Below are 16,832 nucleotides of genomic sequence, written 5' to 3'. Positions count from 1 at the left end.
CCCAGACACAGGGGAGGGGGAGAGGTGCTCCTCTTCACACACACACACAGGATGGGGAGGAGGAGAGGCACCCCCCCTCACACACATGCAGGAGGGCGGGGAGGGGGAGAGGTGCCCCCCCCATGCAGACACAGGATGGCGGGGAGGGGAGAGGTGCCCCCCACACACACATACAGGATGGCGGGGAGGGGGAGAGGCACTCCCCCCCCACAGAGGGAGAGGAAGAGGTGCCCCACCCCACACACAGGACATGGGGAGGGGGAGAGGCACCCCCCCCACAGACACAGGATGGTGGGGAGGGGAGAGGCGCCCCCCCCACAGACACAGGATGGCGAGGAGGGGGAGAGGTGTCCCCCTCACACACACACAGGATGGCAAGGAGGGGAGAGGTGCCCCCCCCCACAGACACAGGATGGTGGGAGGGGGAGAGGTGCCCCCCCCATGCAGACACAGGATGGTGGGGAGGGGAGAGGTGCCCCCCACACACAGGATGGCGGGGAGGGGGAGAGGCACTCCCCCCCCACAGAGGGAGGGCAAGAGGTGCCCTGCCCCACACACACAGGACATGGGGAGGGGGAGAGGGAGAGGCAGCCCCCCCCCCCCACACACACACAGAGGAGAGGGGCAGGGAGAAGTGCATGTGGTTTGTGTAATATGTATCTGTGTCTGTCACTGCATGTTTCCTGGGCTTGTGTTTTGTGTTTGTGTGTGCATCTCGCTGTGTGCGGTGTGTGTCTCTCATTGAGTGCCATGGGCGTGTGTGATGGTGTGTGTGTCTCACTATGTGCCCCTGGATGTGCGTCTGATGTTGTACGTCTGTCATTGCAGCATGTGTTAACATGTGTCTGTGTTGGTTGCTTATCCGTGCTGGGTGTTGTCTGCCCCTCTGTGTGTGTGTGTGTGTGTCCTGGCAGTCTCTCCTGGTGTGACTCTTGCTGTGTGAGTCATTGCAGTCTGTCCAGTGTGTGTGTCATTGCGGTATGTCCGTCTGCATGTCTTTTTGCAGTGCATGTATTGTCATGTCTCTCACTCAGTGTGTCATTGCAGTGGATCTGGCCTGAATATGTTTCGCCTGTGTGTGTGGGTGTGTGTGATTGCAGTATGTCCAGTTTGCCTGTGTCTCTCCTGGTATGTCTCTGGCTGTGTGTGTTACTGTGATGTGTCCATCTGTGTGGGTCTCTCCTGATGTGTCTCTTACTCTGTCATTGAAGTGTATCCAGTCTGCATGTGTCTCTTTTGTGTCTCTTGTTGTGCATGTGTTGTTATGGTGTGTCCATCTGTGTGTCTCATTGCAGTATGTCCACTCTGCACGTGTCTCACCTGCTGTGTGTCGTGTCTCACAAAGTGTCTCTCAATGTGCTGTATCTGTTTGTGTCTCTCCTGATGCGTCTTGTACTCTGTGTGAGTGTTGTGGTGGTATGTTGGCGTGTATCAATGCAGTGTGTTGCGCTGTGTGACATGCACATGTGGTCTGTCATGCTGTGTGTTGTTGTGGTGTGTGTGTGTGACACACATGGTGTCGCTGTGTGTGTCATTGCAGAGTAGGGTTGTGTGTGTTTGTCGCATGCAGTGTTAGGTGTTGCAGTGTGTCGCAGTGTGTGTGTGTGACATGCACATGTGGTCTGTCACGCTGTGTGTTGTGGTGTGTGTGTGACACATGGTGTCGCTGTGTGTGTCATTGCAGAGTGGGGTTGTGTGTGTTTGTCACATGCAGTGTTAGGTGTTGCAGTGTGTCGCAGTGTGTGTGTGTGACATGCACATGTGGTCTGTCACGCTGTGTGTTGTGGTGTATGTGTGTGACACACGTGGTGTCGCTGTGTGGGGGTTGTGTGTATTTGTCACATGCAGTGTGTGGCTGTGGGTGTGTCACACGGGGGTGTGACAGACGGGGGGGTCACTGTCGGACGCCCTCACCCGAAAATCCGTCCGGGGCGGAGCCACATGGAAGCCCCGCCCCGCTGTTAGCTCCCGGCCGCCGTCGCGGGTTTCCGGGGCGGGACTTACGGGTGGCCTCGCCGCGTTCAGGTTACCCGCCTCGCAGCCTCGGTTCCCGCTCCCTGGGTCAGGGGTCGAGGACCCCGCCCCCGGCTCTAGTATCGAGGCCGCTGATTGGTCGCGGGCGTCTGCTCGGCGGAGCCCAATAAGGAGGCGCAGGCGGGCGGGTCCGGTCGGGAGGAGTCGGAAGGCGAGAGGCGGCGGCGGCCGGGGCCAGGGTGAGTGACGGGCCACGCCCCCCCGCCGGGACCCCCCGCTGATCCCCCCGCAGCGGGGCCACGCGCCCCCCGGGAGCCCCCCCCGCGACAAACCCCCATGAATCCGGCCGCCGCCCAGCTGCTGGCCCGGGCCCCTGCGGGACGCCCCCGCGCTGAATCCCCATCCCGCTGCTGGGCCCGCCCCGCCGGGGACGCCCCCGCTGAATCCCCCCGCAGCGGGGCCCGCCCCCCCCGCGCCCCCGCTATCCCCGCACGGCCCCGCCTCCGCCCGGCCCCCCCGACTCCCCCCGCAGCGGGCCCGCCTCCCGGTTCCCCCACCGCTGAATCCACCCCGCAGCGGCCGCCCCCGGGAGCCCCCCGCGACAAACCCCTGAATCCGCCCCCGCTGCTGGCCCCCCCTCGGGACCCCCCCGCTGAATCCCCCGCAGCGGGCCCCGCCCCCCCGGGACCCCCCCCGCTGAATCCCCCCGCAGCGGGGCCCGCCGCCCCCCGGGGCCCCCCCGCTGAATCCCCCCGCAGCGGGGCCGACCCCCGGGAGCCCCCCGCGACAACCCCCCTGAATCCGCCCCCGCTGCTGGGCCCCGCCCCCTCGGGACCCCCCGCTGAATCCCCGCCAAGCGGGGCCCGCCCCCCCGGGACCACCCGCCTGAAATCCCACCCGCAGCGGGGCCCGACCCCCCGGAGCCCCCCGCGACACACCCCCCTGAATCGCCCCCGCTGCTGGACCCCGCCCCCTCGGGACCCCCCGCTGAATCCCCCCGCAGCGGGCCCGCCCTCCCGGGCGCCCCCGCGAATCCCCCCGCCTGGGGCCCGCCCCCCGGAGCCCCCCGCTGAATCCCTCACCGCAGCTGCTGGGCCCCGCCACCGAGTGATTCCCCCCGCAGCGGGGCCCCGACCGCCGGACCCCCCCCCGAAGCCGCCCCAGGCCCTGCCCCTGAGCTGGCCCAGGCTGCCCTCACCCGCCCCTGCTCAGCCGTCTCTCCCCCACAGGCCATGGCAGAGGAGCTGCCCCCCTCTCTTCTTCCAGCACCAGTACATGTTGCTCCGAGTGCCGGCCTGCTCTACAAACGCTGGAGAGGTGCTGATCCAACCAGCAGAGCCACTTGGGGGAGCCCTGCCAGCCCCCGGCACTGCCCCCGCCGTGGCCCTGGACGTGGGGCCCCTGCAGGAGAACCACTACAGTGCCTGGAGTGCGGGCGCGTCCTGCTCTCGCCGACGAGCTGCTGGCCACCAGAAGCCTGCACCCCCGCCCGCTGCCCGCCCGCCCGGCCCCCCCTGCCTCCGAGCCAGATTCACTACCAGTGCAGCGAGTGCAAAGAGCTCTTTGCCCGCCTGACCTGTGGCTGGCCCATCGCCAGAGCCACAAGCCCAGGAGCCTGTGGCTGCCCCCCAGCCGCCCCCCTCTCCCCGCCAGCCCCCTCTCCGGCTCAGCCGGCCATGATGCACCCCTATGAATGCTCGGAGTGTGCCGGCCTCTTCCAGACGCCTGAGGAGCTGCTGGAGCACCAGGGTGAGCACTTCACCGAGACAGAGAAGGAGAGCGGGGAGCCAGCTGTGCCTGAGGGGGTCAAACAGGAGGTCCCCTGCTCCCCCACCCCCTCACAGCAGATGCCAACACTGGCTCCTCCGCGGGCCTGGCGCTGCGGCGAGTGCAAGCAGGAGTTCGGCACGGCAGAGGAGCTGCGGCGCCACCGCCGGGAACACGCCTCGGAGGAGTTCCTGTGCAGCGAGTGCCAGCGCGGCTTCACCACTGCCAACCGGCTGCTGGCTCACCAGCGCGTGCACGTGGACGGCACGCACGAGTGCCCCAACTGCAGCAAAGTCTTCAAGAAGGCGGCCTCGCTGGAGCAGCACATGCGCATTCACAAGGGCGAGGCCCTGTACCTGTGTGTCGACTGTGGACTGGGCTTCGGCACCGAGATGACGCTGGTGGTGCACCGAAAAAGCCACACGGCCAACCCCCTGCACCGCTGCGCCTGTGGCAAGACCTTCAGCAACATGACCAAGTTCCTCTACCACCGCCGCACCCACGCAGGCAAGAGTGGGGCCCCGCCAGCCCGCACTCACACCCCTGATCTGGAGCCGGCCCAGCCGCCCGAGCAGGAGCCGGCCCAGCCGCCCGCCGCCGGGACAGTGAATGGCTCACCGGCGCCCCCTGCCGCCGCTGGCTTCCTGTGTCCGCAGTGCGGCAAGGAGTTCTCCAGCCACATCCGCATGGTGCGGCACAAGCGGGTGGTGCACGTGCTGGAGCGCAAGCACAAGTGCCCCACCTGCGGCAAGACCTTCAAGAAACTGGTGCACGTCCGGAACCACCTGCGCACGCACACAGGGGAGCGTCCCTTCCAGTGCACTGAGTGCGGCAAGACCTTCGCCTCCCAGGCCAACCTGATGCGGCACCACTTGACCCACACCGGCGAGCGCCCCTACCAGTGCGACGTCTGCCAGAAGCGCTTCACCCAGTCCTCCAACCTCCAGCAGCACCGGCTGCTTCACTCGGGCACCGGCCCCTTCCCCTGCCAGGACTGCGACGCCACCTTCTCGCGGGCCCACAAGCTGGCCCTGCACCGCGTCAGCCACACGGGCCAGCTGCCCTTCCAGTGCCCTGAGTGCGAGAAATCCTTCGCCCGCAAGCGGCTGCTGGAGCTGCACCGGCTGGCCCATGCCGGGCGCGAGCCCCACCGCTGCCCGGACTGTGGCGCCCTCTTTGTCCGCCTGGCCAAGCTGGAGGAGCACCGCTGTGCCCATAAGAAGCTCTACCCGTGCCCGTCCTGCGGCAAGTGCCTGGGTTCCCTGGCCAAGCTGGCGCTGCACCAGCTGGTGCACTCTGGCCAGCGCCCCTTCACCTGCAACCTCTGCAGCAAGGGCTTCACCAACCCGAGCGGGCTGAGCCGGCACCAACAGCGCCACACGGGCGTGCGCCCCCACAAGTGCCCGCTCTGCTCCAAGACCTTCGTGGCAGCCTCGGGGCTGCAGCTGCACCAGCGCACACACACAGGCGAGCGCCCCTTCCCCTGCCCGGAGTGTGGCAAGGCCTTCATCCAGTCCATGCACCTGGCCGAGCACCGGCGCATCCACACTGGGGAGCGCCCGCACCACTGCCCACACTGCACCAAGGCCTTCAAGACCCTCTCCAACCTGCGCAGCCACCGCAAGACCCATGGGGCTGCTGCTGCCCCCCCAGCTGCCCAGCCCACCCAGACCATCATGTGCACCGAGTTCGGGGAGACCATCGCCATCATCGAGACGGCAGAGCCACTGCCCCTGGTGGAGACCATTGAAATCTACCAGGCTGCTCTGGAGGGCAGCCTCCAGGTGGACAACCTGCAGGTCAACGCCTTCGTATAGGGGCGCAGCCCGCCCCTCTGTAAATAAAAGTTCTGGTTTTGCCCATTTGCCTGCCCGGCCCCCTGCTGCGTCTCATCCTGGCACCGGGGGGGGGCCCTCCATTCCCTGGGGTTGCTGGCTGGGTAGGGGGGCAGTGTGTCCTTTTGCCCCTCCTTCCTGCTCTCCAGGCCCCACCCCCCATGGCTGAGTAGGAGGGGCTGGGCTTTAAACGGGAGCCTTCCAAGCTGTGGGCAGGGCCCTTCCCTCTAGGCAACCTTGCTCTGGCAGGGGGCTGTGGGGGTCAAGAAACCAGCCAGGGGAAGGGGGTCAGTAGGAATCCCCTCCCCATAGCTGCTCCTTCTTGCCAAATCAGTACCACCCTTTGCCCCTTTCCTTGCCAAGGTGTGGGGCTGGGCAGTGGGGCAGGTGCAGCAGGCTTGGGATTGGCTAGGGGGAGATGCCAGCATGGCACCCCTATGGCTTGGTGTGCACCAGGGAGATGGAGGACTGGGACATGAGGCCTGTCCCCTCTAGGGGGCACTAGCTCCCATCTGCCCCCAGGGCAAGGGATTGGCATGGTGGTAGAAATGGGGCAGGATGCTGCCCCAGCCCCCTTTGCTCTGTTTGGTCTGGGCTGTTCTGAGCTCAGGAGAGACCAAGCAACCTGTGACCTCAGCTCTGGCCTAGGCCTCCTTCCCTTCCCGGGCTGGCCCCAGACCAGGGGCCTCCCCATAACCCTTGGCATCAAGAGAAGAGGGAGTAGCAGGCCCAGCCTTGGACCTGACTGGAGGGTGCCCCCCACTCTCTGCAGAGCATGTAGGGCACCACCCACACCTTCAGCTGGGTGACCACTGCCATCATGGGGGAAACTGAGGCACAACAGAGGTGGGGAGAGAACCCAGGAGTCCTGACGCCCATCTCCCAGTGCTGCAGGCCGAGACTCCCACCCCGCCCCAGGGGCTGGAGCAGCGCAGGGGCACTAAACGATGCCCCGGGCATGGCCCTACACTTGTCCCTCCAGCCTGAGAACTGGTGCTAGGGGGAACTGCTCACATTTTCCTCTGCCCCCTGTGCAGGGGGAGCCCTCAGGCGGGTCTGGGAAAGGGGGACCCATGAGCTGCCCCCACAGGCTGTAGCAGCCCCATGGTCATTAAACCTAGGCTGGGGCATTAACAGATCAACCTTTGGAGTTGGGCAGCCCCCCCAGCAACAGGTGCTAACTCAAGCAGCTCCCCCCCTGCCCCCAGACTCAGGGATTGTCACCCCCTCAGTCCCCCCAGCAACAGCCTCAGGAAGCATCACAGTGTCAGCCACCCCCTCGACCCCCACAGGCTCTCCCCAGCCCCAGGTAGGCACCAGGGGCTCAGCAGTTTACTACCCCCCCCCCCCCCCCCCCCCCCGGGGGGGGCCCCGGGGGCCGCTGTTTTTCCCCCCCCCCCCCCCCCCCGCTTCGAGGTAGATTGTAAAGGGAGTGGGGGCAGATGGCCACTCATTCTGTGCCCACCCTGAAACCAGAGGAACTGCAGCGCCAGGCCAGGCCAGGCGCACCTGAAGGATGATGATCCCCAGGGCCATGCCTGGGGGAGCTCAGGCTGTGATGATGGGCTGCCAGGCCCCCTCAGGGCGCGCATGCACGCCCACACACACAGGACAGAATCACAGCCCAGTGAAACAAGCTACCCCAAGAGCCAGCCCAGGGGTACCCCCCAGCAGCCCCACACTCCCCTGCATCCTTTCATGCCAATAATTTATTGAACCGGGTGTCTGTACAGAGCCAGAACGTAAGAGAAACTAACACACATTGGGGGGTTGGGGGGGCACTCAGATTAAGAAAAAATCATCTATGTACACAGCGGTCAGTAAAAGAACCTGGTTTACAGAGAGGGGTATTTACAGGGGGGGGCAGGCAGGAGGGGAAATAAAAACTCCCCCCCCACAGAGCTGTGCCCTTCCCATCATGGGGCTTTTGGGGGGAATGCCTGGGGGACACCCCATGTCCAGACATCCATCCACTCCTGACCCACTGCAGGATCCCCCTCTATCCTCACAGCACAGGGGAGGGGACACCCATCTCCCCCATGTGGGGGGCCAGGGCCTGCATCCCATGCAGGACAGCAGCATAGGAGACGAGGGGGGCAGTGGAGTAGGATGTTAAAAACCAAAAGCAACTTAAAATCCAGGGGGCCTGAGCCCCCCAGCCCCTTCCAGAGATCAGGCTGGGAAAGCAGCATGACCAGCGCCCCCACACTGAGGCCTGGTGTGTTAGCAAGGGGCAACATCGCCTCTGACAGCTGCCCCCCAGCCAATGGGAAGCAGGCTCCGTGTGGTCCATGGGCACCGCCCCCACCCAGTTCACAGTTCAGACAAGTCCATGGGGTGGGGAGGGGGCCTGCCCCCCAGCCCAGCCCCGCCCAGCCCCTCAGGACGCATTGGCGATGGGTCCCGCGCCGTCCCCCGGTGTTGGCTGGCTCCGGTCAGTGCCTGCATGGGAAAGGAACAATCAGCATGGCGGGGCCACCTGCCCGGCTCCACCCCCTGCTCCCAGCATGCAGGAAAGGGGTGTTCCCACCCCCTCCTCTGAGGGTGCATCAGGATGTGGGTGCTTGGGGGGGACAGTCCTGGCCCCCCAGCGCAGCACGCTGCCCCACTCCTCCAGCACTCACCATGTGTGGCAGGGGTGCCGGGCGCGCACCCCAGCAAGGTGCTCTGGGCCCGCAGGTGGGGTGGGATGAGGGAGGTGTTGAGCGAGGGCTGGATGGCCAGTTCTGTGGAGGAGAGAGCAGAGGTCAGACAGCCGCAGGCACCCTGCCCCCCACCCTCCCGTCGCCCCCACTCACCCACAGCACTGAAGTTGAAGAGGGGGGGCAGGTCACGCCCGCTGGGCAGGCGGGCGCTGGGTTCCCGCAGCTCGTCGAAGAAGGCGTTGGCGCAGGCCTCCAGGGGGGAGAGGCGGGTGGCAGGCGTGTACTCCAGCAGGCGGCTGCACAGCGAGACGGCCTCCAGCGGGGTCCGCGGCTTGAACACCTGGGGGGCCAGGGAGGTCACTGTGGGCACAGCCCCAACCCAAACCCCACCCGGTCAGCCCAGGACACAGTCCCCCTCGCTACGCAGCCACACCCGCTTCTCTGAGCCACGCCCTGAAGCTGTGAGCTTCCCCAAGGCAGTGCCCCCCCCCCACATACCTTTAGCCAGGGATGTGCTTTGATCTGGGGGAACTTGAACTCTGTGTAGTTGGGGTTCATCTCTCGGATCTGCTCCCGCGTCGGCGTCCCCAGCACCTGGGGGTGTGGGGGGGGTAACCCATTACAACCAGTTCCTGGCAGAGCCCCAGCTACTCCCAAGGGGCATTTCCTGACCCCATGGACTGGGCACGTTCCCCCCCTCTGCAATGCCTGCAGCAAACCCTTGGAATGAAGGCCCCTAAGTTCCCGGTAAGGCCCCCTCAATGTGCTCCAGCCCATGTCTCCCCACTCTGTGAGTGGGGTCTAGTGGTTAGAGCAGGGGTGCTGGGAGCCACGACTCCTGTGTTCTCTCCATGGCTCTGGGAGGGGGGTCTCGTGGGTTAGAGCTGGGGGGCTGGGAGCCAAGATGTAAGGGGACTGGGAGGCAGGACTCCTGGGTTCTCTCTGGCTCTGGGAGAAGGGTGGAGTCTAGTGGTCAGAGCAGGGGGGCTGGGAAGCAGGACTCCTGGGTTCTCTCTGGCTCTCAGAGGGGAGTGGGGTCTCCTACCTTGATGATTTCCACCAGCTGGTCCACTCCGCTGTCCCCAGGGAAGATGGGCTGACCGAGCAGCAGCTCAGCCAGGACGCAGCCCGCTGACCAGATATCTGGGGAGGGACAGGGGGCCATCAGGACTCCTGCCCCCCCCCTCGCTGTGTGTGGGAGCAGAGGTGATGGAGGGGGTGGGAGCTCACCTATGTTGGACGTGTAGTCGGTGGCCCCAAAGATGAGCTCAGGGGCACGGTAATAGCGGGAGCAGATGTAGGAGACGTTGGGTTCACCCTGCACCAGCTGCTTGGCACTGCAAGACCAACCGCCCACGGTGAGTGGACCAGCCCTGCCCCCACGTCGGTCCACGCCCCTCGCCCCTCAGCCAGACGGGTGCGCTGTGGCCGGGTCAGACCCCAGGTTGGCCCTCGGTCTGCGTGTGGGGTCAACCATCTCACCCTGGCAGACACCCCTCCCCGTACGCGTCGCCCATGCTGGTCAGGGAGAGACTGTCCCAGGAGCCCACCCCTTCCCCGTCTGCATGGCTCTCGCACCAGGGCCCCCCCTGCACGGCTCTCGCACCAGGGGGCCCCGGCTCCCACCTGCCGAAGTCGCACAGCTTGAGCACGGCGGTGTCGGGGTCCACCAGCAGGTTCTGGGGCTTGATGTCGCGGTGACAGACCCCCTGGGAATGGATGTAGGCCAGGCTGCGGAACAGCTGGTACATGTACACCTGGCAGGAAGGGGGAGATGGTCACAGCCAGCCTGGGGGGTCCTGCCACTGCCCCCCTCCTGTGTGTGGCTGGCCCCCGGCTCACCTTGACGTAGATGACGGGGATGGGCTGCTTGGCCTTGGTGAAGTGGCGTGCCACGCGGTACACTGTCTCGGGCACGAAGTCCAGCACCAGGTTCAGGTACACCTCATCCTTCTGCAACGGGGCTGGGTGAGAGGGGACCCAGGACCCTCTGCGCCCCCCGCAAAGTCTCATGGATCCTCCCTGTTGGGGTTGAGGGGACCCAGGACACCCCCCAAGCCCTTTCACACAGGGAGGATGCAAGGGGACCCAGGATGCACCCCACCTCCCAGACCTCCGCCCTCCCACATGGACCTATCCTGCCCCCCGGTGCCCTCTGACCTTCTCCCCACTGGAGTAGAAGAAGTAGCGCAGCCGCACGATGTTGCAGTGATCCAGCTTGCGCATGATCTGCAGCTCCCGGTTCTGGGGGGGAGGGGGGAATAAAGACAGGGTGAGTGAGGGAGCCCCGTAAGGATGGGGGACCCCGCCCTGGCTCACACTCCCCCCCCAGGCTCACCTTGAAGCGCTTGTCCTGCAGCACTTTTTTGATAGCCACCAGCTCCCCGGAGTTGGCCAGGCGGGCCTGATAGACCACACCAAAGGAACCGTTCCCGATGACCTTGATATCAGAGTAAGAGACCTCCTGGGGGCGCTCCGGGCCCTGGCCGGGCGTGGCCACCACCGTGCTCACCTTCCCACTGTCCCCTGGGGATGGGGGGGGGGTTAGAGCCACAGCCAGGGACCCCCCAGCCCTGCCCTGTCCACTAGTCCCTAGGGACAGGGGGGCTAGAACACACCAGGGACCCCCCAAAGCACCCCAACACTGCCCCTCCCGTCCCTCCTGCTGGGCCCTGGGGATGCGGGGTTAGAAACACGGAGAGGAAGCCCAGCAACCAGAGAAATCCTGCCATGAGAACCCCCAATCCCCACCCCAGGTAGCACCCCTATTCAGCAGCTCCCCCACAGCAGAGATGGGGTATCCAAGTGGGGGGCTCACCCAAGGCCCTGAACCCCAACACTCGATTCCCAAATCTAATGACAGAGCCACCTGCCAGCCCCCCAACCCTGAATGGGACCCTAGAGCCTGACCCCAACCCCCAGTCAGCTTCACCCCCCACCCCTGTCGCACGAACAGCCCACAGGCTCCTCACACCCTTGCTGAAGTGATGCACTCAGGGACCCACAATGGTTCTTCCACCCCCCATGGAGTCCCCCTTTCTCCTGCCCCCCGCCCTCTTCTAGCGCCTCTTCCCTCCCTACAACGCAGCCTCGCCCCCACCCCCCGAACAGCCTGTGAACCCCTCCCCGTCTACAGCTTCCTGAGCCCCCTGCAGCCCTTCCTGCCCGCCCAGAGCTCCCCATGGGTGCCCCGACTCCCAGTACCCCACTCCTACCCTCCTGCCCCAGCGACCCCCCCATGGATCCCCCGCACCGACTCCTCCTAGACCCCTTTCCTGCCCCAGCTCCCACCACAATGCCTCAAACACAGGCCCGCCCCCAGCTCCCAGGCCTCTCCCCACCACACCCCAGATCCCCCTCGCCCCCCCTCGCCCCCGGCCCCCGGTCCCCATCTCGCCCCCGTCTTGCCCCCCACTCACGGCCGAGTTTCAGGCCCGGCGGAAGGGCCGCGCCCCGCCGCCGGCCGCCCCCCCCGGGCCGCGGGCCCGCCGCCCCCGCCTTGTGCGCCCGGCGGCCCCGGGACGGGTCCGGGCGGGCGGGGGCTCCGGGGCCGGGGGGCCCGCCGCGGCGGCGTCGGCGAAGGAGCTGGTCCGGGCCCGGAGGGGCCGGCGCTGCGCTGCTCATGGCGAGGCCGGACGGGGGGGGGCGGGGCGAGTCAGAGTGCGCCTGCGCCGCGCCAGCCCCGCCCCTTCGGCGCGGGGGCCGCCGGGAAACGGAGTCCGGGCCCCGCCCCCATCTTGCCGCGGGGGGCGCCGGGAAACGGAGTCCGGGCTCCGCCCCCATCTTGCCGCGGGGGGCGCCGGGAAACGGAGTCCGGGCCCCGCCCCCATCTTGCCGCGGGGGCGCCGGGAAACGGAGTCCGGGCCCCGCCCCCATCTTGCCGCGGGGGGCGCCGGGAAACGGAGTCCGGGCCCCGCCCCCATCTTGCCGCGGGGGCCGCCGGGAAATGTAGTTTCCTCCACCGCCACCCGAAGAAACCCGCCTCCGCTCCGGGCCGCGGGTAAAACCATCAGATAAGGGCCCGCCCCCCCGCCAGGCTCGGAACCCAGGCGTCCGGGCTCCCCCCGCCCGCCCTCCCCGGGACGGGGAGTTGGGGGAAGGGCCCGTGTCCGGCAGCGCCCCCCGCCCCCGCCAGTTCCGGCCCTCGGGAGCGAGGCCCCCAGGTTGGCGGTGGGTCCTTGGGGGGCCCAGGCCCTCCCTGCTGGGGGGGTCCAGGCCTCCCCCCCGCATCTCTCCGTGCCCCTGGGCGGGGCTGCAGCGCTGGATCCAGCCCCGTGGGGTCCAAGGCCCCCCCCGGCATGGGGCCCCCCGCCTTCAACCAGGGCCAGCCCCTCACCTCAGCACGCGCCCCCCAGCCTGGCATGGGCCCCCCCGCCCCGGTGCTACAGAAAGAAGCAAAGAGCGACCAAGTGTCCAACTCTTTTATTGGTTATTTTTATACATTCGTAACCCGAGCCCCCCCGCCCCCCCCACTGTACAGGAATTTCAATGAGGCTTCCCAAGTCACCCCCAGCCCCTGCTAACTGTGGGATCACAGCCTGGAGTCTGCCCCCCTCCCTGCTTCCAGCTCCTGCTCCACCAGCCCCACGCTCAGGCCAGGCTTCAAGCCCTGCCCCCCAGGACAACTGGGGGGGACCCAGCTCCCACCATGCACCAGCTGCACCCACACCACTCAGCCAGGGCCCAGCCCAATTCACGAGAAGCCCCCGCTTCTCCGCCCCCCCTTGTCACTACAGGGAAGCAGGGGAATAGCTCCTGGGGTCCTTGCAGGCATTGGGAAGTGGGGGAAATGACAGTTCAGGTCCTACCCCATTGGGGGGGCATGGGGTCCCTACTCCTCCCACCCCCATCCCACACAGACAGTACTTCAACAGGCACTTGAGATACCCCCCAGCTCCCCTGGGGTGGCTCAGGGCTGTGGCTGCACACACCCCACTCATTTTTGGTTATCTAAAGCCATCTCGAGCACCCCAAGCAATCTGCAAGCCCCCAAACGCCAGACTGCCACCCCCCATAAAAGAAGGGGCCATACAGCCTCATACAGACCAGTCTAAGCTGGGGGGAAAGGGAGACGCTAGGTCCATAGGCCACAGGGGGCACAATATGGGATCCACTCTCTCCCAGGACACAGGGCTAGATGGACCTTTGGTCTGACCCCGTCAGGCCATTCTTATGTCCCCCCAGCCCCACTAATATGGGGGTGCTGCAGGAGTGGTTTCCATTTCTGATCCAGCCAGACAGGGATTAAAGAGAGTTCATTGTGCTTTAAAGCCTGTTTCCCCCCACACGAGGGGAGAGGGACATTGAGATCCCTCAACATCCCCCCCTTAAGATGAAAACACCCCCCCTCCCCCAACAAGGCAGCAACTGGATATAAACGAGAGGATTCAGGGGTGGGAAAAGGTTAAAAAAATTCTACATGATATAAATTCCCAGGGTCACCTCCTCTTTAAAAACCAGAGACCCTGAAAGGAAAGCTGCCCCCAGATTTAAAATCATCCCCCCAAAAATATATATATGTATGTATATGTATACTGAAGTAAAAACAGGTGAGCGCCCCCCACCCCATTTCAACGTACAGGATCCCGGAGAGGTGGCGGCTCAGGGAAGGGTTAAAATCTCTGAGTTAAGGCAGAAGACGGCCCCCCAGCCCCCCCTGGGGGCACCAGCACCAGCTCTACAAGTCCTTGTTCTCTAGCGAGAGCTGGGCTGTGGCGTGGGGCAGGTCGGTGCTGACGCGCCGCCCACCTCCAGCTGGGGGGTCCCCACCCTCCCGCTCCCCCTTCACCTTCTTGTCATCCGCCTCTTGGAGGCCGCCCCCCCCACCCGCCTCCAGCCGCTGGTCCTCACTCCAGCGCCGCTTGAAGCGCAGCTTGAGGGGGATGCACAGGCCGCTCTCCTCGCACTGCCGGGGGGCCAGGGGCACTGGGGGCTCCCCAGGCTTCTCGGACAGGGCAGGGGGAGCCTTGAACACCTCCTCATCTTCCTCACTGACATCTGTCACCTCCACCGTCACCTCCTCCTCCTCCGACTCCCCCTCTGAGATGGGCTCCACCTTGATGCAGGGCAGCCGGGGCTCCGGGGTGGCCCCTTCACCGGGGGGCGCCGGTGCCTTGTCCCGGTTCCGCCGGCCCAGTGGGGGAGGTTGCAGCTTGAATTTGAAGGGGGCAGGGGGCTCCTCGGGCGGGGGCGGCTTCTCAGGGCGCTGGGGCTGGGGCACGAGGATGTGGGGGTAGTGGAGGAAAGCCCGGGGGCTGAGGTGGTAATTGTAGACGCTCTGGGTGTGTGCCTGCAGGTAGCGCTTCATGTCCTCGGGGTTGAAGGAGAAGTGGGAGCCGCCAGGGTACATGGGGCTCAGGGTGGGCGAGGGGGTGTAGTTCATGTGGGTGGGGGTGAGGGGCAGGGCGGGCGACAGCTGGGGGGGCAGCAGGGCTCCAGGGCCGGCCATGGGGGACACCGGGAAGGGGCTGAGGGGCTCGGGCCCGCGGGGCCGGGGGTAGGCACGGAAGAGGCTGTCGTGGGCCAGCCGAGGGTGGGCAGGCAGGGGGGGCCCACGGAAGCCACCCCCTTCACCTGGCCCCCCGCCCCGGCGCCCTTCCTCGCCCAGCGGCTCCTCCAGCTCCGAGGTGGCTGAGGTGGCGTCGCTGCAGTCGCTGACCGAGCCGCGGGCGAGGCGCCGCGCCACGGCCGAGAAGACGCCTGGCGAGCGCAGCTCCTCTGCCCCGGGCGAGAGCACATCCGGCGTGGAGGGTGGGAAGCGGAAGTGGGAGCCACCCGAGGGCACTGGCGGGGCACTCTGGGGCACGGGGCCACCTGCCACAAAAGGAGAGGGGTGAGGGGGACCCCTGCCACCTGCCTGGCCTCCCAGCACCACCCCATCTTCCCCCCCAGCCCCAGCACCACAGCCCCACCCCAAGCCTGCCCAGTCCCCCAGTACCAGCCCCATCCCTTCCCACCTCCATAGTCCCCCCAAATTCAACCAACCCTCTCCCATCCTCCACACCCACCCTTTGCCCCCCCAACTGCCTCCATCCCCCCATCCATCCTCACAGCACCCCCCACCATGCCCCCACTGCCCCCCCTATTTTCCACCAAGTCCCCAGGCCCCAAGAGGTGCCCTCTCCCCAACCCTCCCCACTGCCGCCCCTCACCTGCCAGGCCCATGTCGATGAAGGGGTAGTTCACCAGCACCAACTTGTTGAAGTTGAACTTGTAGGTGAATCGTTTCCCTTTGGTTTTGTGCAGGATCCGCTTGTTGTAGTAGTATCTGGAGTGGGAGTGAGAGCGCCAGGACCATCAGCCCCCCATAGACCCCCCCCAAATCCCTCCCCCAGCCATAGCTTCCATTCCAGGTTAGAGCTGGGGGCGGGGTGAGGGCCTGGGAGCCAGGACTCCTGGGTTCTATCCCCAGCTCAGACACCGACCAATGTGTGCTCTTTCCCTGCCTCAGTTTCCCCACCGCCCTCAAAGTGTCCCCGCTCACCTCAGCGCCCGGCTCAGCTTGTCGTAGTTCATCTGGGGCTTGCACTTGCGGACGCCCCACAGCCGCGCCACCTCGTCGGGGTCCTTGATGACGAACTCGCCGTAGTCGCCCTGCCAGGCGATCACATCGTGGTATTCCTCCTTGCGCAGCAGCTCCAGGATGAAGTGCCACAGCTGGATCTGCCGTGAGCCGGGGCTCGACTCGGGCTTGTAGGCCCAGTCGGGGAAGGCAAACCCTGCAGGGGGGAGGGGCGAGCTGTTAGCCAACACAGGATGGGGAACCCGCCCTTTAACGTCTGCTTCACATGGGGGTCCAGAGATGCCCAAACTGGCCCCCCTCAAAACAAGATGACAGGAGCCAGGACTTCTGGGTTCTCTCCTGGCTCTGGGAGGGGAGCAGGGTGTGAGGGGTTAATGCCACCCATGCCAAGTCCTGGGGTGTAGGCACAAGGTGTGCGCGTCATCCCCACCCCGGGAGGGAACAGGAAGCTGCTGGCCGCCAGGAGCCTGGGAGACCCGCCAAGCTGCTTCCAGGCTGGGGCCACAGGCCGGCTGGACCACCCCGCCCCGCCCCCACGACCTGCAGCTCCCCCATTTCAGGGCTCACAAGAGGTCCCTGTGCCCCCGGGGGCTTGCACCACACTCAGTGGTGGCTGCCTCACGCATGGGGCAGAATCCAACCCCCCAGCCCTGTGAGACGGGGTCGGGGGTGTCTGTGCTGCGGGCAAGCACCTCCCAGACGAGCTGCCCCTGTCCAGCCCCCTCCTCCCACTGCCTGCCATCCTCTCCCCCCGAACCCCCCAGCTTACACCACCCACAGCCTGGCAGGAGGCAGCACCTCCAGGATCAGAGTTTGGGCTCAGCCCCCACCCGGGGGTCTGGTCTCTGCCCCTCACCCCCCCAATAGGCCATTTCCCAGCATGCCATGGGCCAGCCCCTGATTGGCTGAGCCAGCAGCATCTCCCACAAACCACTGGCCCCCCAAAATAATGAGGGGGAGCCCCAGCCCCTCAACCTGCCCAGCTCCCGCAGTACACAGGGGCAGCGCTGGGCAGCACCCCCCACCTTGTTAACCCTGTCAGGGCCAGACAGCCCAGCCGGGGGGTGGGAAGCTGACCACCCCCCCCCC

The 16,832-nt window shown here is 66.2% G+C and overlaps 3 protein-coding genes across 3 annotated transcripts; 1 reads left to right on the top strand and 2 right to left on the bottom strand.

Moving 5' to 3' along the window:
* Positions 1–2,159: 2,159 nt before the first annotated feature.
* LOC116822247 (uncharacterized) lies at positions 2,160–5,603 on the top strand. Its single transcript, XM_032775974.2, has 2 exons — positions 2,160–2,213; positions 3,204–5,603. The coding sequence occupies exon 2, from the start codon at positions 3,207–3,209 to the stop codon at positions 5,556–5,558; it is 2,352 nt and encodes a 783-aa protein (XP_032631865.2). The 5' UTR covers positions 2,160–2,213; positions 3,204–3,206; the 3' UTR covers positions 5,559–5,603.
* Positions 5,604–7,267: 1,664 nt separating this feature from the next.
* On the bottom strand, positions 7,268–11,682 carry GSK3A (glycogen synthase kinase 3 alpha). The gene is made up of 11 exons (XM_032775978.2): positions 11,641–11,682; positions 10,560–10,747; positions 10,382–10,465; positions 10,064–10,174; positions 9,848–9,978; positions 9,452–9,558; positions 9,267–9,364; positions 8,720–8,815; positions 8,375–8,561; positions 8,201–8,302; positions 7,268–8,018 (listed from the first exon to the last, which is right to left on the bottom strand). Exons 3-11 carry the CDS (start codon positions 10,445–10,447, stop codon positions 7,957–7,959), a joined length of 960 nt encoding a protein of 319 aa, XP_032631869.2. The 5' UTR covers positions 10,448–10,465; positions 10,560–10,747; positions 11,641–11,682; the 3' UTR covers positions 7,268–7,956.
* Positions 11,683–12,628: 946 nt separating this feature from the next.
* ERF (ETS2 repressor factor) lies at positions 12,629–15,937 on the bottom strand. Its single transcript, XM_032775976.2, has 3 exons — positions 15,705–15,937; positions 15,373–15,488; positions 12,629–15,034 (listed from the first exon to the last, which is right to left on the bottom strand). Exons 1-3 carry the CDS (start codon positions 15,734–15,736, stop codon positions 13,899–13,901), a joined length of 1,284 nt encoding a protein of 427 aa, XP_032631867.1. The 5' UTR covers positions 15,737–15,937; the 3' UTR covers positions 12,629–13,898.
* Between the last annotated feature and the right edge of the window lie 895 nt (positions 15,938–16,832).

This window comes from Chelonoidis abingdonii, chromosome 11 (genome assembly GCF_003597395.2).
Source record: "Chelonoidis abingdonii isolate Lonesome George chromosome 11, CheloAbing_2.0, whole genome shotgun sequence".
Classification (NCBI taxonomy): domain Eukaryota; kingdom Metazoa; phylum Chordata; order Testudines; family Testudinidae; genus Chelonoidis; species Chelonoidis abingdonii.
Note: the sequence above shows the minus strand (reverse complement) of the source record. Positions and strands in the feature narration are given on the sequence as shown.